Below are 24138 nucleotides of genomic sequence, written 5' to 3'. Positions count from 1 at the left end.
CAACATGAAAACCTCATCGTTTGTACATGTTAAGCCTACATTAGCTGATTTTCTGCAAAGGTGTCATAAAGAAGTTTAAAGGAATCACTCGCCTCTTTAAGAACGTTTTATTTGTTGTTTCAAAAAAAAAAAGAAAAAAAGATTGAATACAATAAAAATAAAAAGCAGTTTCCTCCAAAGAAAAAAAAAAAAAAAAAACTTGTTTTAATGCAGCAATAGGACGGTTAAACTGATGAGAACTAACATGGTGATCACGATGCGCTCGCCAAACATCCGCTCCTCTCTAGTGGCCAGTGGCGGCGCCTAGAGAAGCTGCGTTAAGCTAAAGCAACAAGGGAAGCAGAAATATGAAGACAGTAAAAACACATGCTTAAAATTTAGAATCGCAAATCTTTTCACCAGAAAGATTAAAAACAACTAATCCGACTAATTTACATGGAGTTAAATCTAAATCCCTTTTAATCAACGTTAGACTGAAGAGGTCGGCTCCTTCTGAGGTGCGACCTCTTCCTGAAATAAGGCATCAGAAACAGCTGCAACACCAGGATTACACATGCATTCAGCTACTACGACAGGAGCGCCGTGAACATGGCCGCCACAATACCAACACCTACAGGGCTGCAGAGGGAGGGAAAGAGTCTTCTCTCTCTTTACAAACACTGATGTCTGCTCCAACTCCAGAGCAGGGCGGCACCTCTATGGCTGCACAGATATGGCAGTGGAAACGTGAGGTTGTGTCTGCGCGTGTGGGCAGCTGCGGTAAACGGTGATATGTTCAGAAGGCTGTCTGAGGAGGTAGAGGGGAGCTGGAGAGAAGGACGACTAGCAGGGAGAGCGGAGGAACGGAGAACAGTGCAGGTTGGCGTTTATGTGAAGGTCAGCCCAGCTTCGTTGTAAACCTTGAAGACCTTCTCAATGGCGTTGACGTAGGCGGCCGTCCGCAGGTCCAGACCCAGGTTGTACTTGCTTGCTGTGCGCATGATTTGCTGCAAAGTCAGATGTTAAAGCTCATTTATCTTTAAAATAAGAAAAATAGAATCTCCTACAGTATTATAATGTTTCTATTGATTAATTGGTGCAAAACCAACTCATAAGCAGCTTTAGAAGAAAAAAAATGATCTCAAAATGTTGCTCTCTTGTACTGGGAAACAGCAGATAGAACTCGCTAAGTGTGTAGATTTCTACACATTTTTACTTCATAAATCAGGGATGTCCAAAGTGAGGCTCGAGGGCCACTTGTGGCCCTCGGGAGTGACTTTGTGTGGCCCCCCTCCCTCACTGCAATTCATATCAGCATTTACTAATTTCAAATGTGGCAAAACATAGCAAGCAGTTTGAAAGAAAATGACCCAAATGTTTTTTTATAAAACAGAATAAATTTGTTCAAACAAATTTCTATATTGTTGAGGCTATAAAACATGCAAACTGGGGAAAACACACACACACACACTAGGAATACGAGAAGAAGTAATCAATCTTTACTCCTTCAACTTTAAGTCACACTGGATTTACTGAACTTTGTATATGAAACCTGTATGATCCATTAAACAATCAGCAGTTTACTATTCAATGCTGCCTTAAATGATTTTAAAAGTCTGTTTGCAATTCTTTCAGGGTTTATGAAGCTGCAGCAAAGCGTTTCATTAAAAACTGTTTTGTTTTTTTAAATTGAGCTTTTGTAACTGTGGTGCCAAACTCACCCGGGCGGACCGCTCCATGGTGTAGGCCAGACCAGAGTGAACAATGTCCTTCTCTGAGGCGCCCTGCAAATTAAGATTATTAAACACCAAATCATGTAGAAACTTTGGAAACAAAACAAATGCATCAGTTTTTTAAACCTAAAACACCGTAATGAATGATTATCATTTAGACTTCGTTAGCTTGTGATGATGTGGCCATTTTCTGGAGACAGCATTTCATGGTACAGATCCTTTAAAATATCTACGTTGCTTTAGTTTAGGAGAGCAGAAGTTACTCACAGCAATTCTGGCCTGGAAGTCGGCGGTGGGAACGATGGGGATGGGTCCTCCCTGCTTCCCAAACTTCCTCTCTAAGCTCTCCTGCACAGACACTGGAGGGAGGAAACAGGGAAAGAAGAAAGATGAGTGGATTAGTTTTAGAGCCTTTTAAAATGCTTTCATAACAAGGAGACATGTTAAAGTCTGAAAGGTAGAAATGACCCAAAATGCAGCATTTATCCCTGAAAAAAAACTAAAACAGAAGAGTTCTTCACATGCTTCACGGTAGAAACATTTGTCCCACATTGCTCACTTTGAAACCAAAAATCAATACAAAGGTTGGTGACCTTTTCTCTGGGATGACAGACGTGAATCAAAATGCGGCACGGTGACACAAAGTGGAACATCTGGTCACCCAACCCAGGGCTGCATTTTATTTATAACAAAGTTATTGTTTTCTGTATGAAACCATAGCAGAAACACGTCTGCATTTTATATCTGGAAGTTAAAGACAAACTGGTTCTACAAAGTACATTTTAATCTTCTCTATTAGTCATAGTGAAACTTAACTTAAACATTATATGATTGGCTGCTATGTAATACAGAGAAGGTATAAATAAACAGGAAAAGGCAGGAAAGAAACACCAACACTGTGGAGCTACTCAACCACTAAACTGGGTAAGCAGATTTCCATTTACTTTTACATCTTTGATTACATTATTATACATGTTCTGGCTGTACAACACAGGTACAGACCAAGACGATCATAATTTAAATAAATAAGAACTTTCAGAACATTGAACCATTAAAAAGTAATTATAATAGAACTAAATAAAACAAGTAGCCAGTTTTAATTTGAAAAAAACCTTCAAATTTAGAAAAAAAAATTCATAAAAATAAGGATATGAAACTTTTTCACCATACCAGGGAAGCAACAGCAAAATATGTAACCACCGTTGTTCTCTTCAGAACACAAACAGTGATCCTTTACCACAACAACAGTAAAGGTTCAAATTTAAATTGCTCATATGCACCAACTAGTTTTTTGAGTTATATTCTGAAGTTTCTCTCTGTGTTTTCAGGAAACTACTGATACACCTATTGGTCTGTTTTTTTCACCACAAATTACCTTGAAACAAACAGTAAAAGATGGCCGACCAGGTAAGCAAAGCTAACGTTTAGTGTGATTCATCTGAAGCCCTGATCAAGTAATAAAAAGCAGATGCAATCTCTACTGGTTTGAAATGACTTAGTCCAAATGCATCTTACACCATGTTACATAGAAAATTAAACTGACTATTTCTAGCCTGCCAAAGTACAACTTCACTTATAATACAGGTCTCTTGTCTTTTATTTTTATGTAGATGCCTAGAAGATTCAGGATTACTGGAAAATCACCAAAAAAGGAACGGAATGAACAAATGAAAAATAACCCAGAGACGCTGTTTGTCACTCTCACACAAGGAAGGGAAGACAAATACATGTTTTACACTCCGAATGTAGAAGAATGGCGCAACACTATAGAAGAATCCTTCCCTAAAGCAACTGTTGTTTGCTATCAATGGCAAACAACAGCAGGCACCATTATGTTATATCCTACAACTGGAGTATGTCTGATACAAGGCAATAGAACAAAAAGGAACGTTTTTTTAGAATGGTTTAGAAGAAGGCTTCATCTGAAAAATCGTAAAACTGACCTACCATGACAACGTCAGTACTAAATACCATATACAGTTTCTAGTCATTCTTCTTCTTCTAATGACTTTTGATGTAATATTCTACTGATAAGTCAACCCTTTAATATTTTTGTCTCAAATTTTCCCTTCCTCCCCCAACCATATTCTGGAGGTCATGTTAGGATTGCGGAGCGTTTTGTACTCACTCAGAAGATGGTAGTTTGAGTCTCTCTCATACTTGAAGGTCAGTCTCCCATAGCTGACATGATTGAGATTCTTCAGCCACTCGAAATACGACACAGTCACACCACCAGCATTCAGGTACATGTCCTGCATGGAGGAACATCATCATCATCATGTAGTCCTGATCGTTGTGAACAAAATGTCTTCTGCAACCAAAAATATGCTTCAAAATTTGATTTGATTTCTGTTCAATAAAACTTTTCCTGTGAAATCATTATCTGTAAATTATTTAAAACTACAAACAGGAGCTTTATATAAAAGCACTCTGCTTTAAAGGTTAATAAATACTATTGAAAATACTGAGAAAAAGTCACTTCTTCATGAGTAAGTAACTCCCTCGTGTGTTTGTCTCTCTGTTTATATGCTTATATAAATAAGGTTAGCATTAAAAGCAAAATAAACACTTCAAAAAGTAATCTGCTGTTATAAAACAAACTAAATGCAGTTTAAATAGATAAAAAAGTAATGAAAGTGAATACAAAAACATTTCTTGGGCTCAATATCCTACAAATTCTAAGACAAATAAGAAATAAAAATCCAAAAAAGTACAAAACAATTGTGTCTAAATAGTTTTGCTTTCACAGCAACTCTTAACATTAACAGGGTTAATATACGACTGAAAATCTGACAGCATATATTTATATATAACAGTCCACACAAAGACAGATAACTTTCTGTCTTTCCATTTAAAGAAAACACTTTCTGGGAATTTTTAGTTCAACTAAATCACAATCATTCTGAGTCGAGCTAAATTCATTTCTGATGCAGGAAGCGGTTTGTGATTTATTTAAACATTTGAACAGGGAAACATGAAACGTGAATTACCTCAGACTAAAAAGGTGTTAGTTGTACAGAAAGAAAGTCGTTCATCTTAACTAAAAAAAACAATAACAAACTAAAAACTGTAACCAAAATCTTTTCTTCAATGTGTGCAGAAAGAGACAAGTGACAGACACTTGTGGATAAAATGTGAACCAATTAAATTTGGCTTCATAAATGAAGGCAGAATTCATTTTACTTGTTTAATGTAATTAAAATATCAGTGGATTCTAAGTCTGCTCACAGGAATAACCATGACGTTGTTCTCCAGGAAGATTTTGTCTGCATCTGGAGTGGTGGGTCCATTGGCTCCCTCAGCAATGATCTGACAGAAATAAAAGTTAATATTTTATGTAAATTCAAAAGAAACATCGACTCTCAGCCGCCTTCTGTTGGTGGAAACGAGTGTTTACCTTCGCCTTGATCCGGCGGGCGTTGTTGCGTGTGAGCTGCTTTTCTCCAGCAGCAGGAATCAGGATGTGGCAGTCGGCCTCCAGGATGTTCCCATCGTAGGGCTTGGCTCCAGGGAAGCCCACAATGGTGCCATGTTGCTGCAACGAGGGGAGAACAGATATATTTTAATATTTATTCACAGTAAGCGGTCAATCTAAAGTAAAGGAAGGAGATGGTGGTGCTGCCGGTACCAGTTTGTAATCCTCCAGCTGCTTTGGGTCGATGCCGTCTGGGTTGTAGATGGCTCCATCAATCTCACCAACGCCCACACACTTGGCACCGAACCGGTGCAGGTACCTCATGGAGTGGAGACCCACATTACCAAAACCCTGTAGAGAAAAATTATTCATAACTGATGGATATAGAATTATGACATAAAAAACACAATTCAATTCTCTTCAACAGAAAACAAGTTCACATCACTGAAGCTTGAATCAGCCTGACTAAATTCAAATACTAAATACTTTGGTGCCCTCTTGTGGCCAAAGTTGGTTCCAAATTGTTCTACTGCTCAATACTTAATACTCAGTTCCTTATAAGTGCTGAGACTTTTAAATGCGTTTTAAATTTAGCTTCCAGCTACAATATAAATAATTTGACAATACCAGCTTAATAAAAAAAGGTGCATCTCAAACTGTTAGAATATCAGTGAAAAGTTGTTTCTTTTAATAATTTATTTTCAATCATCCGGCTCAACTCCATTCAAAGAGCCACAGATAATAAATGACTCATAACATCCAGAATCCATTTCAGTCATTATGAATAGATTCTGTGCTGCTTAGCAGTTTTCAATCAAGTGTTTTCATACAATTAAATCTTTTGTACTCTTTTCTTTTGTTAGGAACAGAATGAGGCGTTTGTTGTCCATCCAGTCTTTCTGCTGTACAGCCAGATGTTACTTTTTCTCTGCTGTGGATCAGTTATGTAACCATTGAAGAAGGTTTAGACCACTTCATGCTTCCTTTACAGAAATACCGATCTCATTTTCCTGCAGCACTTGGCACATTCCCACACTGCCAACGGTACCAATATGGCGAATCGTCAAGAGGAAGAGGAGAGACGCCACACGATGAACGCCCTAGCAACGCAACCTGCGCCTCTGTAAAGCCTCAGTGATGCCAGAATGCACCGACTCAGCAACGCTGCAATAACTATAAGGCTGCAACCAACGATTATTTTAGTAATCAATTATTCTGACCATTAATTGAATAAAGAAATTAGCACATTCTGCAGTTTTTTTCATTTAACCAACTAAATCTTTTCATGCTAGATTGGAAATATATTAAAAGAAAATAAACAGTTCAATTCCTTTTTTAAATAAGAAAATAAATGTTTTATTTGCTAAAATCCAAAACCCTGGCATTCCTGGGAATAGGAATATGAATCGGATGAAATTTAAGTTCTGCCACTTGAGGCGTTTTAGGTAATATTTACAGAAAAATGTGTTTTTATCTTAAATAGAAATAAAATTGCTTTTTTTGGCAGTTTTGGCTTAATTACTGTTCTAAGTATGTTTCCTTTCAGCAAATGGCTTTTTTTAAAGTCTATATACTTTAGTTATTAATCAATTACTAAATTAGTTGACAATTATTTCAAAAACTAACTTATTACGATTAATTTGGTTAATCATTACAGCCTGAAATAACACTATTAACAATATTTTATTTGAGACATTGAATTTTTGCCATACAAAAAAAGGCAAGAATATAATTCCCAAATTATATATATATATAAAAGAGAAAATAAAGAATGAGAAAGAAAAACATTCACTTGACACAGTAGAAGAGACCTGCTCTGTTAATTCTTATGTTAAATCTCTAGGAAAACTAATCTAGAGAGTGAAGTAATCCTCAGACACAAACAAGAGGATTAGGTTTTTAAAAAAATCCACATCAGGATTCAGCTGTTGTCTCCACGACTTCACTCTCAGCAGCCTCCTCTCCGTTATCCGTCACTGAAACAGCCTCTCTGCAAGCATCATCCTTTTTCACTGATGTTGTAAAAATAAACATTTAAAAGCTGTAGAATCTATCAGCCAAATAACTGATATTTGAAGGAACCCAGAAGTCTATATGGATGAAGTGAAGCTGCAGCCACCCAGCGGATATTTTACCGAGTGAAATGCATCAGGGCGGCGTATCGAGTTGCATTGTTGTCTAGAGGGCCGATAATTATAGAAAGCATTCTGGGAAAACAGCAGAGGCCACTGCTGAGGGGTTTTCTACCAATGTGTTGATGTTTAGCAGGTCTGTGTGCGAGAAACCCTCATTAGACGAATAAAAGTGGGATTCACTGAGAAGGTTTTCACTGTTTGCATCTGCAGAAACTTCTCCTTTCACACTCGATACAACGGCGTGTGTGTTTCAGACAGAGGGATGAGTTTACTGAACGCACTTTAAACTTGATGACTTTTCAACCAAAGAACAGATTTCTAACTCAAACTGAGCTGCAGAAAGCTGTAGAGGGAGGCTCTTCCTTCTGTTTACTCATTCCTCTCTTACTGAGTCATCGCTTTCCATGAACAGAGAAGGGAAACTTCTGACTGTGGTTTTCAGCGATCCACTGCCTTCACTGCCCTGCAGAGGCATTTGTTTAACCAGGAAGTTCAACGTAATTTAAGGAAATTTCAAATAACACGAAGCAGCAAGAGGTTGCAGAGACGGAAGAAAAATGTGTGTTCATTTTTAAATCTTTTCACTAATGAGATCCTGGATGGTGTGATGCATTTGTGCTCAGCTGACAAAACTTTGTAGAAACTGTCAGCTACAAGTATCTACCAGCTGTTTCCATCTGGAGACTGAAACTTTTCCCCAGTCGGTAATTAACTAAACTCCAGCTCAGACTGGATGGAGGACATCGGCCCTGCTGCAGCATCTCATTTAGATTTAGGACTTTACTTTGACTAGACCACCTTAACACAAAAAACAGGCCAATTCAAAAAGGCAGTGTATTACTGAAAAGTCCATTTATTTCATGAACTTTATCACTAAGTGAAACATATGATATAGATTAATCACACACAAACGGATGTTTGAAGGCAAGCTTTCAAAACCTTTTCTGCTAGACTTGTTTCAGTCTAACCAGACCAAAACAAGTTAGACTTGTTTCAGTCTAACCAGACCAAAACAAGTTAGACTTGTTTCAGTCTAACCAGACCAAAACAAGTTAGACTTGTTTCAGTCTAACCAGACCAAAACAAGTTAGACTTGTTTCAGTCTAACCAGACCAAAACAAGTTAGACTTGTTTCAGTCTAACCAGACCAAAACAAGTTAGACTTGTTTCAGTCTAACCAGACCAAAACAAGTTAGACTTGTTTCAGTCTAACCAAAACAAGTTAGACTTGTTTCAGTCTAACCAGACCAAAACAAGTTAGACTTGTTTCAGTCTAACCAGACCAAAACAAGTTAGACTTGTTTCAGTCTAGACCAAAACAAGTTAGACTTGTTTCAGTCTAACCAGACCAAAACAAGTTAGACTTGTTTCAGTCTAACCAGACCAAAACAAGTTAGACTTGTTTCAGTCTAACCAGACCAAAACAAGTTAGACTTGTTTCAGTCTAACCAGACCAAAACAAGTTAGACTTGTTTCAGTCTAACCAGACCAAAACAAGTTAGACTTGTTTCAGTCTAACCAGACCAAAACAAGTTAGACTTGTTTCAGTCTAACCAGACCAAAACAAGTTAGACTTGTTTCAGTCTAACCAGACCAAAACAAGTTAGACTTGTTTCAGTCTAACCAGACCAAAACAAGTTAGACTTGTTTCAGTCTAACCAGACCAAAACAAGTTAGACTTGTTTCAGTCTAACCAGACCAAAACAAGTTAGACTTGTTTCAGTCTAACCAGACCAAAACAAGTTAGACTTGTTTCAGTCTAACCAGACCAAAACAAGTTAGACTTGTTTCAGTCTAACCAGACCAAAACAAGTTAGACTTGTTTCAGTCTAACCAGACCAAAACAAGTTAGACTTGTTTCAGTCTAACCAGACCAAAACAAGTTAGACTTGTTTCAGTCTAACCAGACCAAAACAAGAAAAGTTTAGTCTGACTTAATTTTAAATAAAGGAGAAAAAAAAATGGCATCTTTTTATTAGGTGTATGGAAATATCTGGTTTCAACAGTTAATAATGTTTTCCAAATTTAAGCTTTTAAACATTACATTTCACTTTATTACGAAACTGTGCAGTTTGAATATCGAGCACGTTCAAAACCTTGAAAACACCGAAAAGAAATTCAAGCATGTTCATAGATTTCAACAAACCCTGTGGCAGGCTTATGAATTTTATTTCAACTTCCTAGATGCCAAAATTAAATTCCTTCATTCTGTACAGTTACCTACAAATATGCTTTTGTGTTAAATCATAATGTTTATAGATATCTCACCAGCACCACAAAACATCGCAATAAAACTATAAGTCCTACACTGTACTAACGTACAATAATAAAAGCCCTGAACGGTGAGCCTCAGCGTACCTGGATGACGAAGGTTTTGTCCTGGAAGCCCGGCGTGAGGCCCACCATGCTCATGTAGGACGCCTCGTTGATGAAGTTCTCGATCCCGTGGAAAACTCCACGCCCGGTGGCAGAGATGCGGCCGTGGATTCCTCCCTGACTGATGGGTTTTCCCGTCACACACGCGTGGGCGTTGATGTCCTAAGAACACATGCCAGGAGGATCCGATTACATTTCCTTTTTACATACAAATGGCACAGATGTGGACCAAATGTTACAGAAGTTAGATTGACTGGAGGAAACTGTGCAGTTTTTAGGATTTTTTTCTGCAGTTTGGGGATTGGCTCCGACTTGGGTGCTGCCTGCTTTGCATACTGAGATTGCTGTTCAATTTAATTCACTGCCATCTGTGCAGAAAGCAGAAAGCTCAACAAACACAACAAGCTACCCACAATCCTCTGCTCTCAGCTACCCTGTCCAGGAATCTGTCACCTTTACAAACTCAGTCAGGGGGAAACTGGACCAAAGGGGACCGGAGTGCTTTGGCTTAAAGGAGAGGAAAGTTAAACATCATAATTCAAAGTTTAGAAGATTTTGCTTGCTTATTACTATTCACAATTATTTTTGACATATTAATAAAAAGAGTGAGTGATTTCTATAAACTCTCCATGCTATAAAGGTGTAAGTTTTGCAAATAGAAATGTTAGAGAGGGAAAAGTGTAGTAACCTCCTTTCAGCCAGCTGCCTCCAATCACTCTGGTTTCATTTTGGAACTTATTAGAAAAATACTTCATAATTCAGGAACAGTGTTATGAGGTTTGAAACTCAAACTCTTAAAATTATAAAGATGAACTTTCCTGTAATGTTGAATCACGAATACAACATAAAAAAAATAAAATAAAGCATGTATAGTGGAAGATCAAGTACTTATTGAAAAGCTACAAACTAAAGTTTGGGTGGCTTCAAGTATTTGACCTCTGACCTGAAACACTGCTGCTTGCAACTTCTAAAATGTCAAAATTCCCATCATACATAAACAAGATAAATCCTAGGAGAGTTCAAAAACTATCTGCTGCCTTTTAAGTATTTAAAAAAGAAAAGGAAAACAAAAAAGTGAAATCAGATTTTCTTTGATCATTTCTAGTGAGACGGTGATAAACGGGAAACAGAAAAAGGCTCTGGATTCGGTTTCAGAAGCTGCTCTAAGGAAGAAATCAAAAGAGGAGGAATGCGTCTTTGGTGAGCTGGGAAGGGAGGGGCAGGAAATTAGCGCTCGTGGTTTACATGTGACTCATTTCTTGTTTTTAATTTAGCCTATTTTTAAAAGGTTTCCACCACACTCTCCGTCCAAGTCAGACAGGGTCGGTTGTGCATGTTTGAGAACTCACGGTGTGTGCGATGGTGTTGGCGTAAGTGTCGGCGATCCAGGACATTTCCCTCTCTCCGGTGCTCATGTCTGGCGCTGGGACATCGATGCCAGGTCCTGGCGAACGGACAGGAAGGAAGGAAAGGAGGGAGGGAGAAGTGGAGTTTCAGTAAATGGTGCAGGAAGACTCCGGCTCACAGAGTGACGGCGGAGTGGAGAAAAGAAAAGATGGCCTGTATGCTTTAAACTGCACAGTGAAAATGCTCACATTTCAAACTGGATGCAGACAAATAACCAACAAAATGCTCTAATGTGTTTGAACTGAACACAGCAAATATTTGCCTGTAATCAGTGAAGCTGCGTAGAAGCAATCACCAGGCTGAACCAGCGCACCAGATTTGTTTGTATAGTTGAAGCTCAGGACATTTAAGAAGTAGAAAAATGTATGCATGCTTTTCTTCTTATCAAGTCTTTCCTTTTGATTTGTTTTTCATGTTTGTTTGAATCTCCGTCTCACAGGTTTGTGATTTTCTCCACTTTGACCAAGTAAATTTATTTGCCATAAATGAGGTCCACCTCATTAAATGTGATCATTAATGAAAACTTGAATCATTTTATTTAAAAAGTTGAATATTATTCAGTCTCTCCAGGGTGTTGCGATGTCTTTTTATGATTGTTGTGGCCTAAAATTACTGATTTTTAAGCACCTTTTTCAAAACGTTGCAGTCCAAGTCGTGACTTTTTTTTTTTTTCCAGCTTTATTTTCGGTCTTACAAAAAAGTTTAAATTGCTCCACATAACTTTTCCTTTCCTTCTTTTTTTCTCAGCAAGTTATAATCCCTCCTTACCCGAGAAGCCCCTGCATCATCCTCCTGCTGTTGACCTCTGGTTTAATGTCTCCTCCCTGACTCTTTGCTCTTTCTATCGTGACAAAGATTTACTTTAAATATGTAAAAAGCAACAATGAGCACAATGTCTGCACCGAAATGAATGAGGATTGGGTTTATTTCTGCAATTAATTAACTACCAAGGGACGTAAAATAGGTAATGATCTTGATAAGTAGTTTAATATGATGTACTGGATTGGTTAACTGTGCAGCATGTAACCAGGCAAATGCTACCGTGTTTAGTTGTGTTTTATTATGGATATTTAAAATATGATCCAGTTAAAGTGTTCTTTTAAAAAATTTAAGTTTATCAGAGAGAGAACTTGTATCATTATTTGTAAATGGTCTGTAAGCAAATTATCGATTATTGCAATAATTAGAGGAACAATTTAGCATCCAGCAAAATATGTTATCATGACAGGCCTAAGTCCATGGAAAATTGGCAAATGATGAGTGAATTTGCAATAATAGTTGCAATCACAACTTCCTGGAGGGACTGATTATTGGAACGTTAAATGGATGAAAGATGCAAAACATCTGAGCTGAACTGCAGCTCAGAGCACAAAGATCCTCCTTTCAGGTGGAGATGATGGTTTTATTTCTCAGCAGGATTTAACATCCTTTTGTCAGCACACTTTTATGACTGGGTTAATGTGCTTGATGGACCAGCAAATGGACCTGATATAAACCCCAACAGAGAATCTATGGAGTCAAAGGAAAGATGAGACGCCAGACTCAATGACGCAGCAGAGACAGCGACGCATCTCCTCAAAGCCACAACACACTGATGCAGTAACTCATGCAAAAAGAGGTGAATTTACTAGGCAGCACTTTTCAGCAAGTTCACGCTTCTTTACTTAAAATCTTTAAGAATGAGCTTCTGTAAATATTCTGAAAATCTAATTGAGGTTTCCATTAAGTTAAACAAAAATTTTGAAACTTAAGACTTTATCCTGAATAAGCAGAGAGAGAGAAGAAAATTGAAATATTATTCACATCCTTCACATAAAGATTTGAACCCAGTAAGCCTTATGCCAAAGCAAAAGATTTCAGAAACTTACCAATAAAACCCTTTTTGGCCAGTTCAATGGTGAACCTCCTGGTTATCTTCTCCAGCTCATTATCCTGCACAAAATGTTGCATTTACATCGTTTCCAGCAAACAAACTGCAGTGCTATCGGTGCTTTAGGTCACCAAGACACTGCTTTAAGACAAATATTTGAGTCTTCACCTGATGAAGATTTTCACTTTTGTCTTGGATTGGCATTGTGTTACACTTTGAGTTTCATATTTCCAATGCAACATCAAAACTCTTTGGCAAGTTTGTGCCACATATTTGAAAATGTTATGCCCTTAACTCCTTTTTCCATTTTTTCTTTGACAAATTTCTCAACTACATTGAAATTACTTCATCCTTTATGAGTCACAACCTTAACAGAGTTGCATACAAAAAGTTGTAAAACTTGCCATTTAAACACTTATTTCTCTACACATAAGAAAATGAAGTTTTAGCTGCCTTACAGAATAGTTCCTGGTGTTGATCTTTACTCCAGCTTTAGCACCTCCAAATGGCACATCTGGAAAACCAAAGAAAGTGTGTAAAGAGCAAGAAACAGAGCAGAGCAACTATGTACAGAGCAGCATAATTAATACAACCAATGATATAAAAATGCAGTGATGAAACATATGCAATGTATGGAGCTTTAGGTGATGATCGGCAGAGGTTAAACTTGAACTCTCACCAACGACAGCGCACTTGTAGGTCATCAGAGAGGCCAAGGCTTTCACCTCGTCCACAGACACATCGGTGCTGTAACGGATACCTGGAGGAAACAACAACAAGGAGAAAGTTACAGAAAGAGCCACCATAAAAAGAAAACCTGATGACACAAACCACCGGTAGAAAAGACCAATATCAGTTCTTGTGCTTAAAGCAACTGTTTTGAAGCTCTAAAACAAGAAAATGTTTCTTTTCTCTGAAACTTTCATTTAAAAAAAAAGGGCAAACAGATTTGACAGGAAGTTATGGAGGCAGAATACAGGACTCTACGCCGCTAATGATTACACAACACCAGATGGGGGTCAGAAATCAGTCGACACTTGGGTATACTTTGCTGCACGGGTGGAGATTGAGGGAACCAATCACTGCCCTCCGTTCCGAGCCCATCCCTCAAGCTACAGTCGTCGCTTCCTGTTGTCTGGCGTTTACTACTGTTACTATGGCAACAAGTGCCCTGTAATGAGATCATAAAAAGCAGGGTGGATGTTTCGAACTACTCCACCTTACTGGCACATTGCCTGTGTGAGTGTAATTTAACAGCAGCTACAGAAATAGCACAACCAGAGCGAAATCCAAGGACGTCCTGCATGAACAGGAGACGGCGCGTCGTTTTATCAGGATTAAAAGAGTTAATTATGTGTGGTCAAAACCAGAAAAGGCTTCAAGTAATTACATATTTATGTGTTGCTGTTGTAGGAGCCTCTCTTTCCTTGTGTGTCATTACTGGAAAACAGTTTAAAATCATAAGCATAAGAATGAAAAGGATCAAAAACAAAGCACCATCTTTCAGAGCGCAGCAGCTGCAGCTCTCCTTTTTTCTTCTTTTCCATTTATCCAAAGATCAGCAGATCAGATTCAAGCCAGAGGACAATTTAGAGCTCACTGATCAAATTAAACAGCAAAAGAAGAAAGAAAACAAACAAAAAAAAAACATGGCTCCCACACATCCAACCATCCGTTTATCCACCCAACATGCAGCCCACCATAGTAACAGAAACCAAAACAGATCTGAAAATGCATTCTTCTAAAATAAAGAACAAAATCTGTCTGTTAAAATATTTAATGCTTCAGTACTTTGATTAAATTAATTTGTAGTTAAGATTCTCACAGCATATTTATGTGTTGACTCCAACATTTTATCTACAGATTATTGTACAAAGAATTCTTCGTAAAAATAAAAGGAAAATTACAGACAAGCATGACACTCTTCATGAGTGTCATACAACTACAGACTGTCTTCAGTCAGAGGCTTCTTCAGATATGATGCAACACAGTTTGCAACAGGAGATCCTTCATAAACGAAAGCAATTGAAATATTGCAACCTCATCAAAGAGGTCAAAATCTAACCAAGTCAGATTATCTTCCAGTATTTGGTTCTCCAGATGGAGATTAGACACAGAAACCAAAACTCCCAGAGAACAAGAAGTGAAAATAAAAACTTCAAACACACATAAAACCAATTCGCTTCTCTGAGTTACAACATTTAGTTTTCCTCTGGGATTAATGCAGTATTTTTTAATTAAACAATTTCTGTTTGTAGTGTTACTTCATGTGTTTTTTTTTTATCACTACTGCTTCACTTTCATCACATTCTTGCAGAATCACTTTTACCAAATGTATTTATTAAATTATTATTACATTATCAATTTTATATTTCCCCCAACAATGATTATGAAAAAAATAATCTAATCTTGGATACATTAAAGTTTAGGTTTCATAGGATATTTTTGGTGTCATTTCACATTGATTTTGTTCTTCGGGTTGTTTTTATTAAATCCCTGTTGAAAGGTTGAAGGTCTTTCTTTTTATATTGTCTACAACTTTAGATGTTCCTCATAGTTGTGGCACAATAAGAATGAAAGGATATTTTATTTATCAAGGCATAATGTACCCAGGTAAAGCTAAAATGATAATATAATAACTTATTTTAAAGGGGTAACACTTCTTCAAAACCAACTTTGGTTAAATTTGAAGTCGAGAGGAACTTATTAGGATTTTCTGGCTCTTTTTGAATTTGTCTTCTAAATAGTGAACAGGAGAAAAAAATATTTAACAAGAACATATATACCCAACTTTTTGGGAATAAACAAGCTTTGTAGCATTTACTGGTCAGAAAAATTTTATTCAGATTTTGCAGGGCCGACCTGCTGAACCAATCCTGATCTTTGATGCACATCTAGATCTACTTTCTGTTTTTAATAAACCCACTCCTCATGAGCAACAAATATTAAACATCACACGGACTTATTGATTCATGATTATTTTACAGCCCATGTAAAACTGAACATGCACCATCCAAATCCCTACAGGTCTGGTAAAAAGCAGCTTTGGCCAGTTTGACATCCGTCAGTCACCTTGGATCTTAAAGGGGCGGCTGACTGCATGCATACACCTGCACTGAAGTGCACAAACAACCTCTGCACTTTGTAGTTTGCTCTGAACTTAGCCAAGGGTCTGCACAATGCATCAATCATTAAACCATATGAAAGATAACAACTGCTGCCTATGTTCTTATTATCAACAGATCTGGCCTAAAAGTCATGCTATTGCATCCCAATTTGATAGTTGAGCAAACCAGAAACAATAACCTGTCGGCTACTTCAGGGGAGTAAAAAAAAAAATAAAAATTTGTTTAGACGATGCAGTCCTACATAAAGTACAGGATTTATTTTCAGTAGAAGTGGTTTAGTGATGGCAGAAACCAATGTACTTTAAAAAAAAAAAGTAATTATCTGACACCAAACTTTTCAAGTTTTAGGTCATTTTGTAAATCTTTGAGATTTAAAACAAATACAAATTTACTACAAAGCTAGCTTTGGCATTTTGTACTAGCAATTAAGTATTACAACAGAAAGTAGGCTTTGATGGTTAAAAAAAAAATACAAAGGAAATTTTTTTCCACTGTCCAGATTTTCTGTTGTTCACTAAGAGTCTTGCTCTCTCACAGTCTGAATGAACCCCAGAAATGTCAACTTGTTGTAGAAAAAACAATTTAAGATTTATTCTTACATCTCCATAGTTCCTTCAACTTTATTTTTGAACACTTTTTGGTTATCAAAAATGGTAAACCACGTTTTTAATCAAATTTCCTCAATAAATATGGTTATTGTTATCTTTCCTGTAAAGACTCATTCTATGAGAAACAGCCTGAATAGATCACAGAAATGTGTCAATATGAGATTATCACATTTTTATATTTCCTCAAGCTTCATTTTTAAACATCTCACTGATGCTGACCATGTCTAACTTCGGGTCTCCCAATGCTAAATAGTGTCAGTGTAGCCAGGTGACACTCAGTATTGTATTTTCACTGATCAAGATTAGGCATTTTTGAGTTCCTGTAGAGAATCAGTAGCCAAATTCTCTACATGTCTGTAGCAAGTCGGTGAAAAAGGAAAGTTAAAACTTCAGGGAATTGGTTCGACCTGCCTCTGCAACCATTAGCTGTTCACTTACTGGCATACATGGGATTCAGAAAACCACATTTTTGGCTTTAAAACAGGGGTCTTTTAATGTAAACCAGGATCACAACCAGCTCACTGTAGGTTTTCATGACACAGACACATTTATCCTAACGCCACTGATTTTTATAGACTACTTTAAGACACAGACAGACAATCAAAGTGGTAGCTATTCAAAAGGATCACCCATTACTGCTCAGTCATTTAGTAGAGAAAAACATTAATGGTTAACTGGCAATTTAAAAAAGTTTTGATACTAATGCTTTTTGGAGTAAATCTAGGAAATTACAACACTTTAGATTCTCTCCCCAGCAATTAAATTTCTACTCTGAAAGGCCGACAAACACAAAGGCGTCTCTTTTCCCTGCCTCCCCTCCAGCAACTCTGCTGACAAATAGGAGTGCCTGTATAAACACGTGCCCTCCTCACCATACGTCACGTTTCTTTTTTCAATTAGCCCAGCTCATATTACTGCTGCTTTGAAACTCAAAATTCAAACCACGAAGTATCCATGAGGCAAAACATACACAAAGAGAGCCACTTTGATCACTAGCAGTACTTCACAGTGAGTCATGTGTTAACAAGTTAACGCATGACTCATCAGTCACAATGATATGCCTGATGAGTGAAATCGTGGGCCAGCATAAAAATATGCAATGCTGTAAACTGGTGTTAGCAACAAAACATACTGGTACAATAATCCAGGATGCTGAAGCAAGAATATAGAAACAGCTACATTTAGTTTACACAGCTTTCCAGTGCTTTCAGTGTATTATATTAAAGTGTAGTGATACAACAAGCTGATATTGGCTAGTTTATTAAGTAGGCTATCTGTTCCTGCATCAAGCCTGCAGCTAAACACAAGGGCTGCTTGCAGCTTGGCAACTGTATTTTCAAACAGCGTTAACTCAAAAAGGGTGGTGCTTTAGTTTCCACAGCATGACTCGCTGTGTTTTTACAACTGGAACATTTTTCAGACAGCCAATTTTGTCTTTCTTGTCAGAAATGCAAATATGTGAGCTCGCTTTAAGCCGTCAGAGCAGCATTAGTTTATGCTCCATGCAGCAGGACAAAACTCTAGAGACACTGGCATTTTGTTAAAAGGATTTGAAGCCATTATGATGGAAAATTTTTTAGCAATTTTGAAAACAAGTTTTTAAAATCTCATTATACTTCGATACATGTAACTCATAACTGCTCACAGCCTTAACATGCATCCGACTGAAAGGATTCAGGAGAAGATTTTGTCATCTTAATGTGCTTACTTAAAATCAGCTTCAAATAAAGTTGCAATGTAAAAGAGGGCTTTGGTAGTGTAATTCTGCTGCATGGTGAAGTTAGTATTTGGAAGACATTTTATCAGGAGGACAGTATATTTGCATTCATGAAAAAAGAGCCTCAATTTGTGTTATTTTGAAGACATTATGAATAAATATGTTACCACCTGTGTTTCTGCAGCTCACGTTTTTGTTCCAGTTGCTGGATTTATGACAACGATTTATTCACAACCAGCTTCTTATTTGCTGATGTGGGTGGAAGTTTTAAAAATCCCCATTGTTTGAGTTACAACACACCCAGATTTCACTGTGTAATCTGTTTTATTTACTTTGTGTTGCAGACATAGCCTAAAAGTAAAATTTTGATCTGAGGAAGGACATTAGGAATGTCTGATTTGTCCCAGAGTAGAAATTAACGTATGACCTGATCTGACATGAGAGCACATGCTTTTTCAACCTGAAAAACTGGAATATGAATCTAAAAATGTAGTAAAAGTATAAATGAAAGCAACAATTAATCCCCCCAAAAATATATATTTTTTAATTTAATCTCAAAGAACGGTTGAGATTCTCACTGTTCAATTCCAGCAAAGTCAACTTTTTGGCTCAAAAAAGGTAATTATTAATAACATTATTAATATTTCTTCCACCCACTGTACGTTAGTAGTTTTAGACTTTAATGCACTTCCTGGATACTCTACCCACATAAAGTTCCTTGTTTTAGTCAAATATCCACCAGATACACATCTTACAGTGAGATTTCTTATACATGTTTGTAAACATGGTTGTTCTAATGTCATTGTCATTCTGTTCACCCTGTTGTGCCATTTGAAGGTCAAGTGACCTTCAAATCAGGAGTGGGGACTCCTGGTCCTCGAGGGCTGGTGTCCTGCAACTTTTAGATGCCTCTCTACTTCCACACACCCGAGTCAAATAACGAGGTCATTAGCAGGACTCTTGAGAACCTGACTGCACTTGGGAGGTGATTCAGCAATTGGATTCAGGTGTGTTGGACCAGGGAGACATCTAAGAGTTGCAGGACACCAGGGGTGGGACCAGGAGTGCCCATGCCTGATAGATAGTCATAGATTTTTGGCTACTCTACTCACCTCATGCTCCAATAATCATGGCAACATGTAAATAAATGTAGACAACATTATGCTAGTTTTTAATAATTCTGTTGCGGGACACAGCTTTTAATTTTAAGTGAAGAGTATAAATTACCCAAGAATGTCAAATTTATAAATGTGGCAACAATGTTTAATCTACTTAGAGGATCTTGGTATCACCTGAAATGTGTTTAATGCTCTTTCAAACAGATCCTACAACTTGTTATATACATGTTTAAACGTGTTTATAATAAAAGTTAAAGTTCAAACTCATTCACAGCTTGTTGCAGCTACATATAAACAGAAAGTCAGTCTAAACTATGTCACGAGAGAGAAAACATTAATTCTTCTAAAAACCACTGTTGTGTTCACTTAAAATAAATAAAATATGTGAATTTGTGAAGCACTATAAACACCTGCTGGATTGTGATGAAGTTTGTTGAAAAAGCTAACGTCACTGCTAACTAATGCTACATAGCCTGCTAAAGCTAGCCGTCAACAGCGCCAGAAGAGCGGGTTCTGACTCGGTTCTTACCTCCTTTGCATGGTGTCCTGTGCTGGCTGTGCTGGGCGCGGTACCCCTCCACCACCTCCCACTCTCCGTTATCCCTCTTGATCGGAAACGACACGCTCAAAACGTGATTGCACGGCTTGATGATGCGCAGAATGCCGCGAACACGGTGTCTTTTCTGCTCGGAGCTCTCCCTGGTCTTCAGGTCCTCCACCAACTTGTCCTCAACGATAGTGGCACCGCGGTCAAAGAACCCTTCGACCATCTTGAAGAAATTCGGGTCGTCGGGCTGCTCGGCCGCGTCGGCATAGCGGCGGACCCGCATCAGCGAGGACGACACCGGGAGAGCTGAGTCAACGCATCCCGAGGCCAGGGCACTTCCCGCAGAGCGGCTCAACAACTCTCCGAAATAGCGATACATGACTGAAACAAGCTAACTGTGTAAACGAACTGCTAAAGAATTAAACTAAATGAGGACGACGGGGGTGACGGCAGGAAGAGGAGGGGTTGAATGAAAGGCACAGCAGCTCCGCACCGTGTCCCTTCGTCTGGCCGAGTGGGAAATAGCATACTGTGAGAGTTTGCTTTAAAAGGCAGCGCGAGCCAGGGGAGAGGGTACCGCGAGACAGGCGCACGCGGAGCCCACGCACGCGTCCACTGACAGCGCGCGCTCCCGCTTTAAAAGAATCATAAATGCCACAATCACCTACACCAAATTTACCAGGGGGAAAGCTTTTTTAAAATGAGTAAAGAAAACAAGAAAAAAATCAGAAACAAAACAAAATTTCATTATTTATTACACAGGTGTCAAACTTAAGGTCTTAAAATTAACTTTAAGATAACAGTTATGTGTACTTAGATATTATTTTATCAATCAAATCATAACAGTTTTTGTTTATACAAGACCAGGGGCGAAAGTAAGCAGGTATGGTCGAGTACTGTGTACCACTAAAAGATTTAGAGGGGATACAGTACCTGCAAGAGAGGGGAGTGGCTGTCTGCTGTAAACAAATCATCAGTGGGTGCACCCATTAATCAGCCATGACTGACTAGTTTTTCTACAACAAAACAGTTCTATCACTTAATTGTGTCTGATTAAGTCAAACACAACTTAATCAGTTGTAGAAAGTAACAGTTATAGATTGTGCTATAAAAAGGCACTATGTGAAAATACAAAATACTGCCCTTTTAACAGTTTGTTAATATATTCTGCCACAACCAGTTCTTTAAGTTTGACACTCCAGGTTTAATATTTTAAACAGCCTCTCCTCATCCTGTAGAGGCTGGTATATTCTGTGATTCTGTTTCACTGCAGCTGAAGCTAAACGTTTAGGTGATTTTTAAAGTAAAACTGTAAAAATAGAACAATTTGTGCAAGGGACCCAAATGTTATGACTTTTGTGTCAGGGCACCATAACAAATTGATTTAGTACCAACTCCTTGGTACAGGGGCAAATGTAAAAGATGTCAGCTAAGTCTGGACAATATGACTGAAACTAGAAAATTCCTGAAGAAATTCAACTGGGGCCTGCCAAAGTGTGCCCGTCGGTTTCGACCCAGCGTTCTGATGATAAAAATTAGCATCAATGCTAAAGAAAGCTGCAATGTAATCATTAGCATGTGGAGAATCACAAGAATGTTTTGGGGTCGTTTTTTGGTTTTTACGTCGCCATGGTAACTCCAAATCCCACCAAAAATAATAGCTCCAATGTCGGGTTCGAGCCGCACGTTTTGATACCACTTTTGTGGGTGGGCTCGCAGCGGTTCGAGGCCCATTAACGGTTACGGAGGAAAAATAAAGAATACTAGAAAATTTCGGAAGAAATTTAACTGGGGCCTGCCAAAGTGTGCCCGTCGCTTTGGACCCAACATTCTGATGATAAAAATTAGCATCAATGCTAAAGAAAGCTGCAATGTAATCAATAGCATGTGGAGAATCACAAGAATGTTAAGTAAGCTGGACGTGCAACATTCAGTATGATAAAGTACAGTAAGTGTATTAGCTAAAATGAGCAAATATGCTGATGTAAGCATAAATACTTTCAGTAGTGACTGACTTGCTTCGCTATGCATTGCTATGAGCAGGGCCCAAAAATGTAAGAGTTTCATGCTAGTTAAAATATAATTACTAATTAGTTGGTTTTTTTTTTTTTTATATCTAAAATACTACCTAACTGGTTTCTACTTTATCCACAGTTTTCATTCTACACCGTTGTTTGTTATTTTTAAGCAGCTATGAAGCCACAGTTAACGGTTAGCCCTCACTAAAGTTCACCGTTACTCAACAGGTTAATCGCAGGAGCAGTTATTCTGTTGAGTAACTCGTTGCTGCTGCTGCGCTAGTTACTCAACAGGCTGTTGCTAGGTAACCAAAGCTAGCGAGATGGCAGTTTCCTCTGCCTACATTTTCCAGAATTCTCTACAGTTCCGGATCGGAGTTCACTGAAATTGCAGAACATTCGTAATTATCATGTGTCTATAGCTATTTATATTGTAATGTATTTAATAAAGTCTGCACTGCATCGCTTTCCGTGATGTTCGCTGTTTTCATTCCCCTTAATGCGTGCTTCCGGTCACTGATACCCGTTTGAAATCGTGACTGATGACTAGCAGTCACTGACTTTGGATGTACTCACGTTTAGTGAGCCTACGTTTGAAGTGCGAGTTGGAGAAGAGTTTCACACCCGTTCCGATGCTTGAAAGTTAACATCCATATTTTGCCAGATCCCCGGTCCTTGTTCAGCCCAGGAGATCAGCTCCCGAAGATCGCGCTTCCACTGCCAGATCAGCGACAGTTCCAGGATTAGGCGGGATCGTAGTGCCGTTGTTTCATCTCCGCTAAGAGGCCGTAAGCTTGGGCATTTTCTTTATCACCATCTTTGCCGTGCTCGTCCTTTTCTTTCCCTTTCTTTTCTTTACAGGACTCCACTGTCATACTTATTCTTCTTGAAATTTATTGGCGGTTGGCAAGAAACGTTAGGTGAGCATTACCGCCACCAACTCCACTGTCATATTTTCTGTTGTCGGCCATAATGTGAAAATATTGACTGATGCCCCGCCCCCATGCGTAAGATGCGTCTAATTTGGACCAATAATAATCAAGCATTCATGTTAGACGTTTTCCAAAACAAAATATTTTTCAAAGACACGCTCAAAATCCTCTTACCCAGTAATAAAATAATTCATATTTAATTATTAATGAAGTTTAATATTTAGCTTGCCAACTAAATCCATCCATCAAACCCATGACCTTCTTGCTGCAAGGCAACAGTGCTACCTACTGAGCCAATGTGCAGCTGCCAACTAAATATTTATCTAAAATTTTTATATCTTAATAACTAAACATAGTCAGCAAGATAAATTAAATATAATTGCTAATAAATACTTAGTTTGAAATGTTGACATCCATAAATTAATAAATAACAAGACATTAGAAATACACCTCCATTTTTTGCTTTTATGATAGGCTAAATAGCCAAAATTACTGCTTTTGTCTGTAACTTTACAAAAAGGCACTCCATATTGAAGTTGCCTCCATCTTACCTGATTGTTGATTAGACGGACATCAATAGATGGAGTAAGTCTTTCTTAGGAGACATGAAGGCTTGGATTTTTAGCACTCATAAATCACATTTTATCATATTATTGAATATTACTCATGCTCCAATTGAATATGTGGATTTGGATAAAGATACTTGATTTGAGGGCAAAAGCCTTCTGCTATTATTTGTACCCTAGCCAGGTCATTCATTAGCTTACTTAGAGCAACAACAAGGTAACAGTTTTGTACTTTGTGGTTTGATCAAAGGGTCTTTGTGAGGCCTGCTGTCATCAGCACTTCCTTGGTCTGTTGGGTGAATGACACAGAGAGAAAGAATCTGTGGAGGTCCAGATCTCACTCATCAGTCATTAACTTTCTCCTTAGCATAATGATTATTGAAGGAGCTAAACTGATGTCTGATTGTTGTAAAGGCAAGAGACATTCTGTTCTTTCTGACTACACGGAGGACACACTGTTAGTTCAGGTCAAACACTTCAATTACAGTAACGGTGAGAGTCCTAAAGTTCATGAAATGTTGAACTTGAAACCATAAATGTTTATTGGAAAAGGTTACTGGCATATAGATATTTTTCCTAACACACATTA

General features: G+C 38.0%; 1 protein-coding gene and 1 long non-coding RNA gene across 3 annotated transcripts; one reads left to right on the top strand and one right to left on the bottom strand.

Annotated features, from left to right (window-relative positions):
- Positions 1-86: 86 nt before the first annotated feature.
- glud1b (glutamate dehydrogenase 1b) lies at positions 87-22758 on the bottom strand. Of its 2 annotated transcripts, none has more exons than XM_044102691.1 (13): positions 22628-22758; positions 13595-13675; positions 13374-13429; positions 12914-12977; positions 10988-11082; positions 9621-9800; positions 5341-5478; positions 5110-5247; positions 4941-5021; positions 3841-3964; positions 1980-2071; positions 1701-1763; positions 87-986 (listed from the first exon to the last, which is right to left on the bottom strand). In XM_044102691.1, the coding sequence occupies exons 2-13, from the start codon at positions 13617-13619 to the stop codon at positions 867-869; spliced, it is 1176 nt and encodes a 391-aa protein (XP_043958626.1). In that variant the 5' UTR covers positions 13620-13675; positions 22628-22758; the 3' UTR covers positions 87-866. The 2 variants fall into 2 exon arrangements, with proteins under 2 accessions (XP_043958626.1, XP_043958625.1); XM_044102690.1 differs by lacking the exon at positions 22628-22758 and adding an exon at positions 20016-20642.
- Positions 2079-4174, top strand: LOC122823263. The gene is made up of 3 exons (XR_006369311.1): positions 2079-2636; positions 3041-3119; positions 3323-4174. It is a non-coding gene; the product is annotated as an uncharacterized LOC122823263 (long non-coding RNA).
- Positions 22759-24138: the final 1380 nt, after the last annotated feature.

The sequence above is a fragment of the Gambusia affinis genome, linkage group LG20, assembly GCF_019740435.1.
Source record: "Gambusia affinis linkage group LG20, SWU_Gaff_1.0, whole genome shotgun sequence".
Taxonomy (NCBI): Eukaryota; Metazoa; Chordata; class Actinopteri; order Cyprinodontiformes; family Poeciliidae; genus Gambusia; species Gambusia affinis.
The sequence above is the reverse complement of the archived record's forward strand: the minus strand, read 5'-3'. Positions and strand labels throughout refer to the sequence as shown.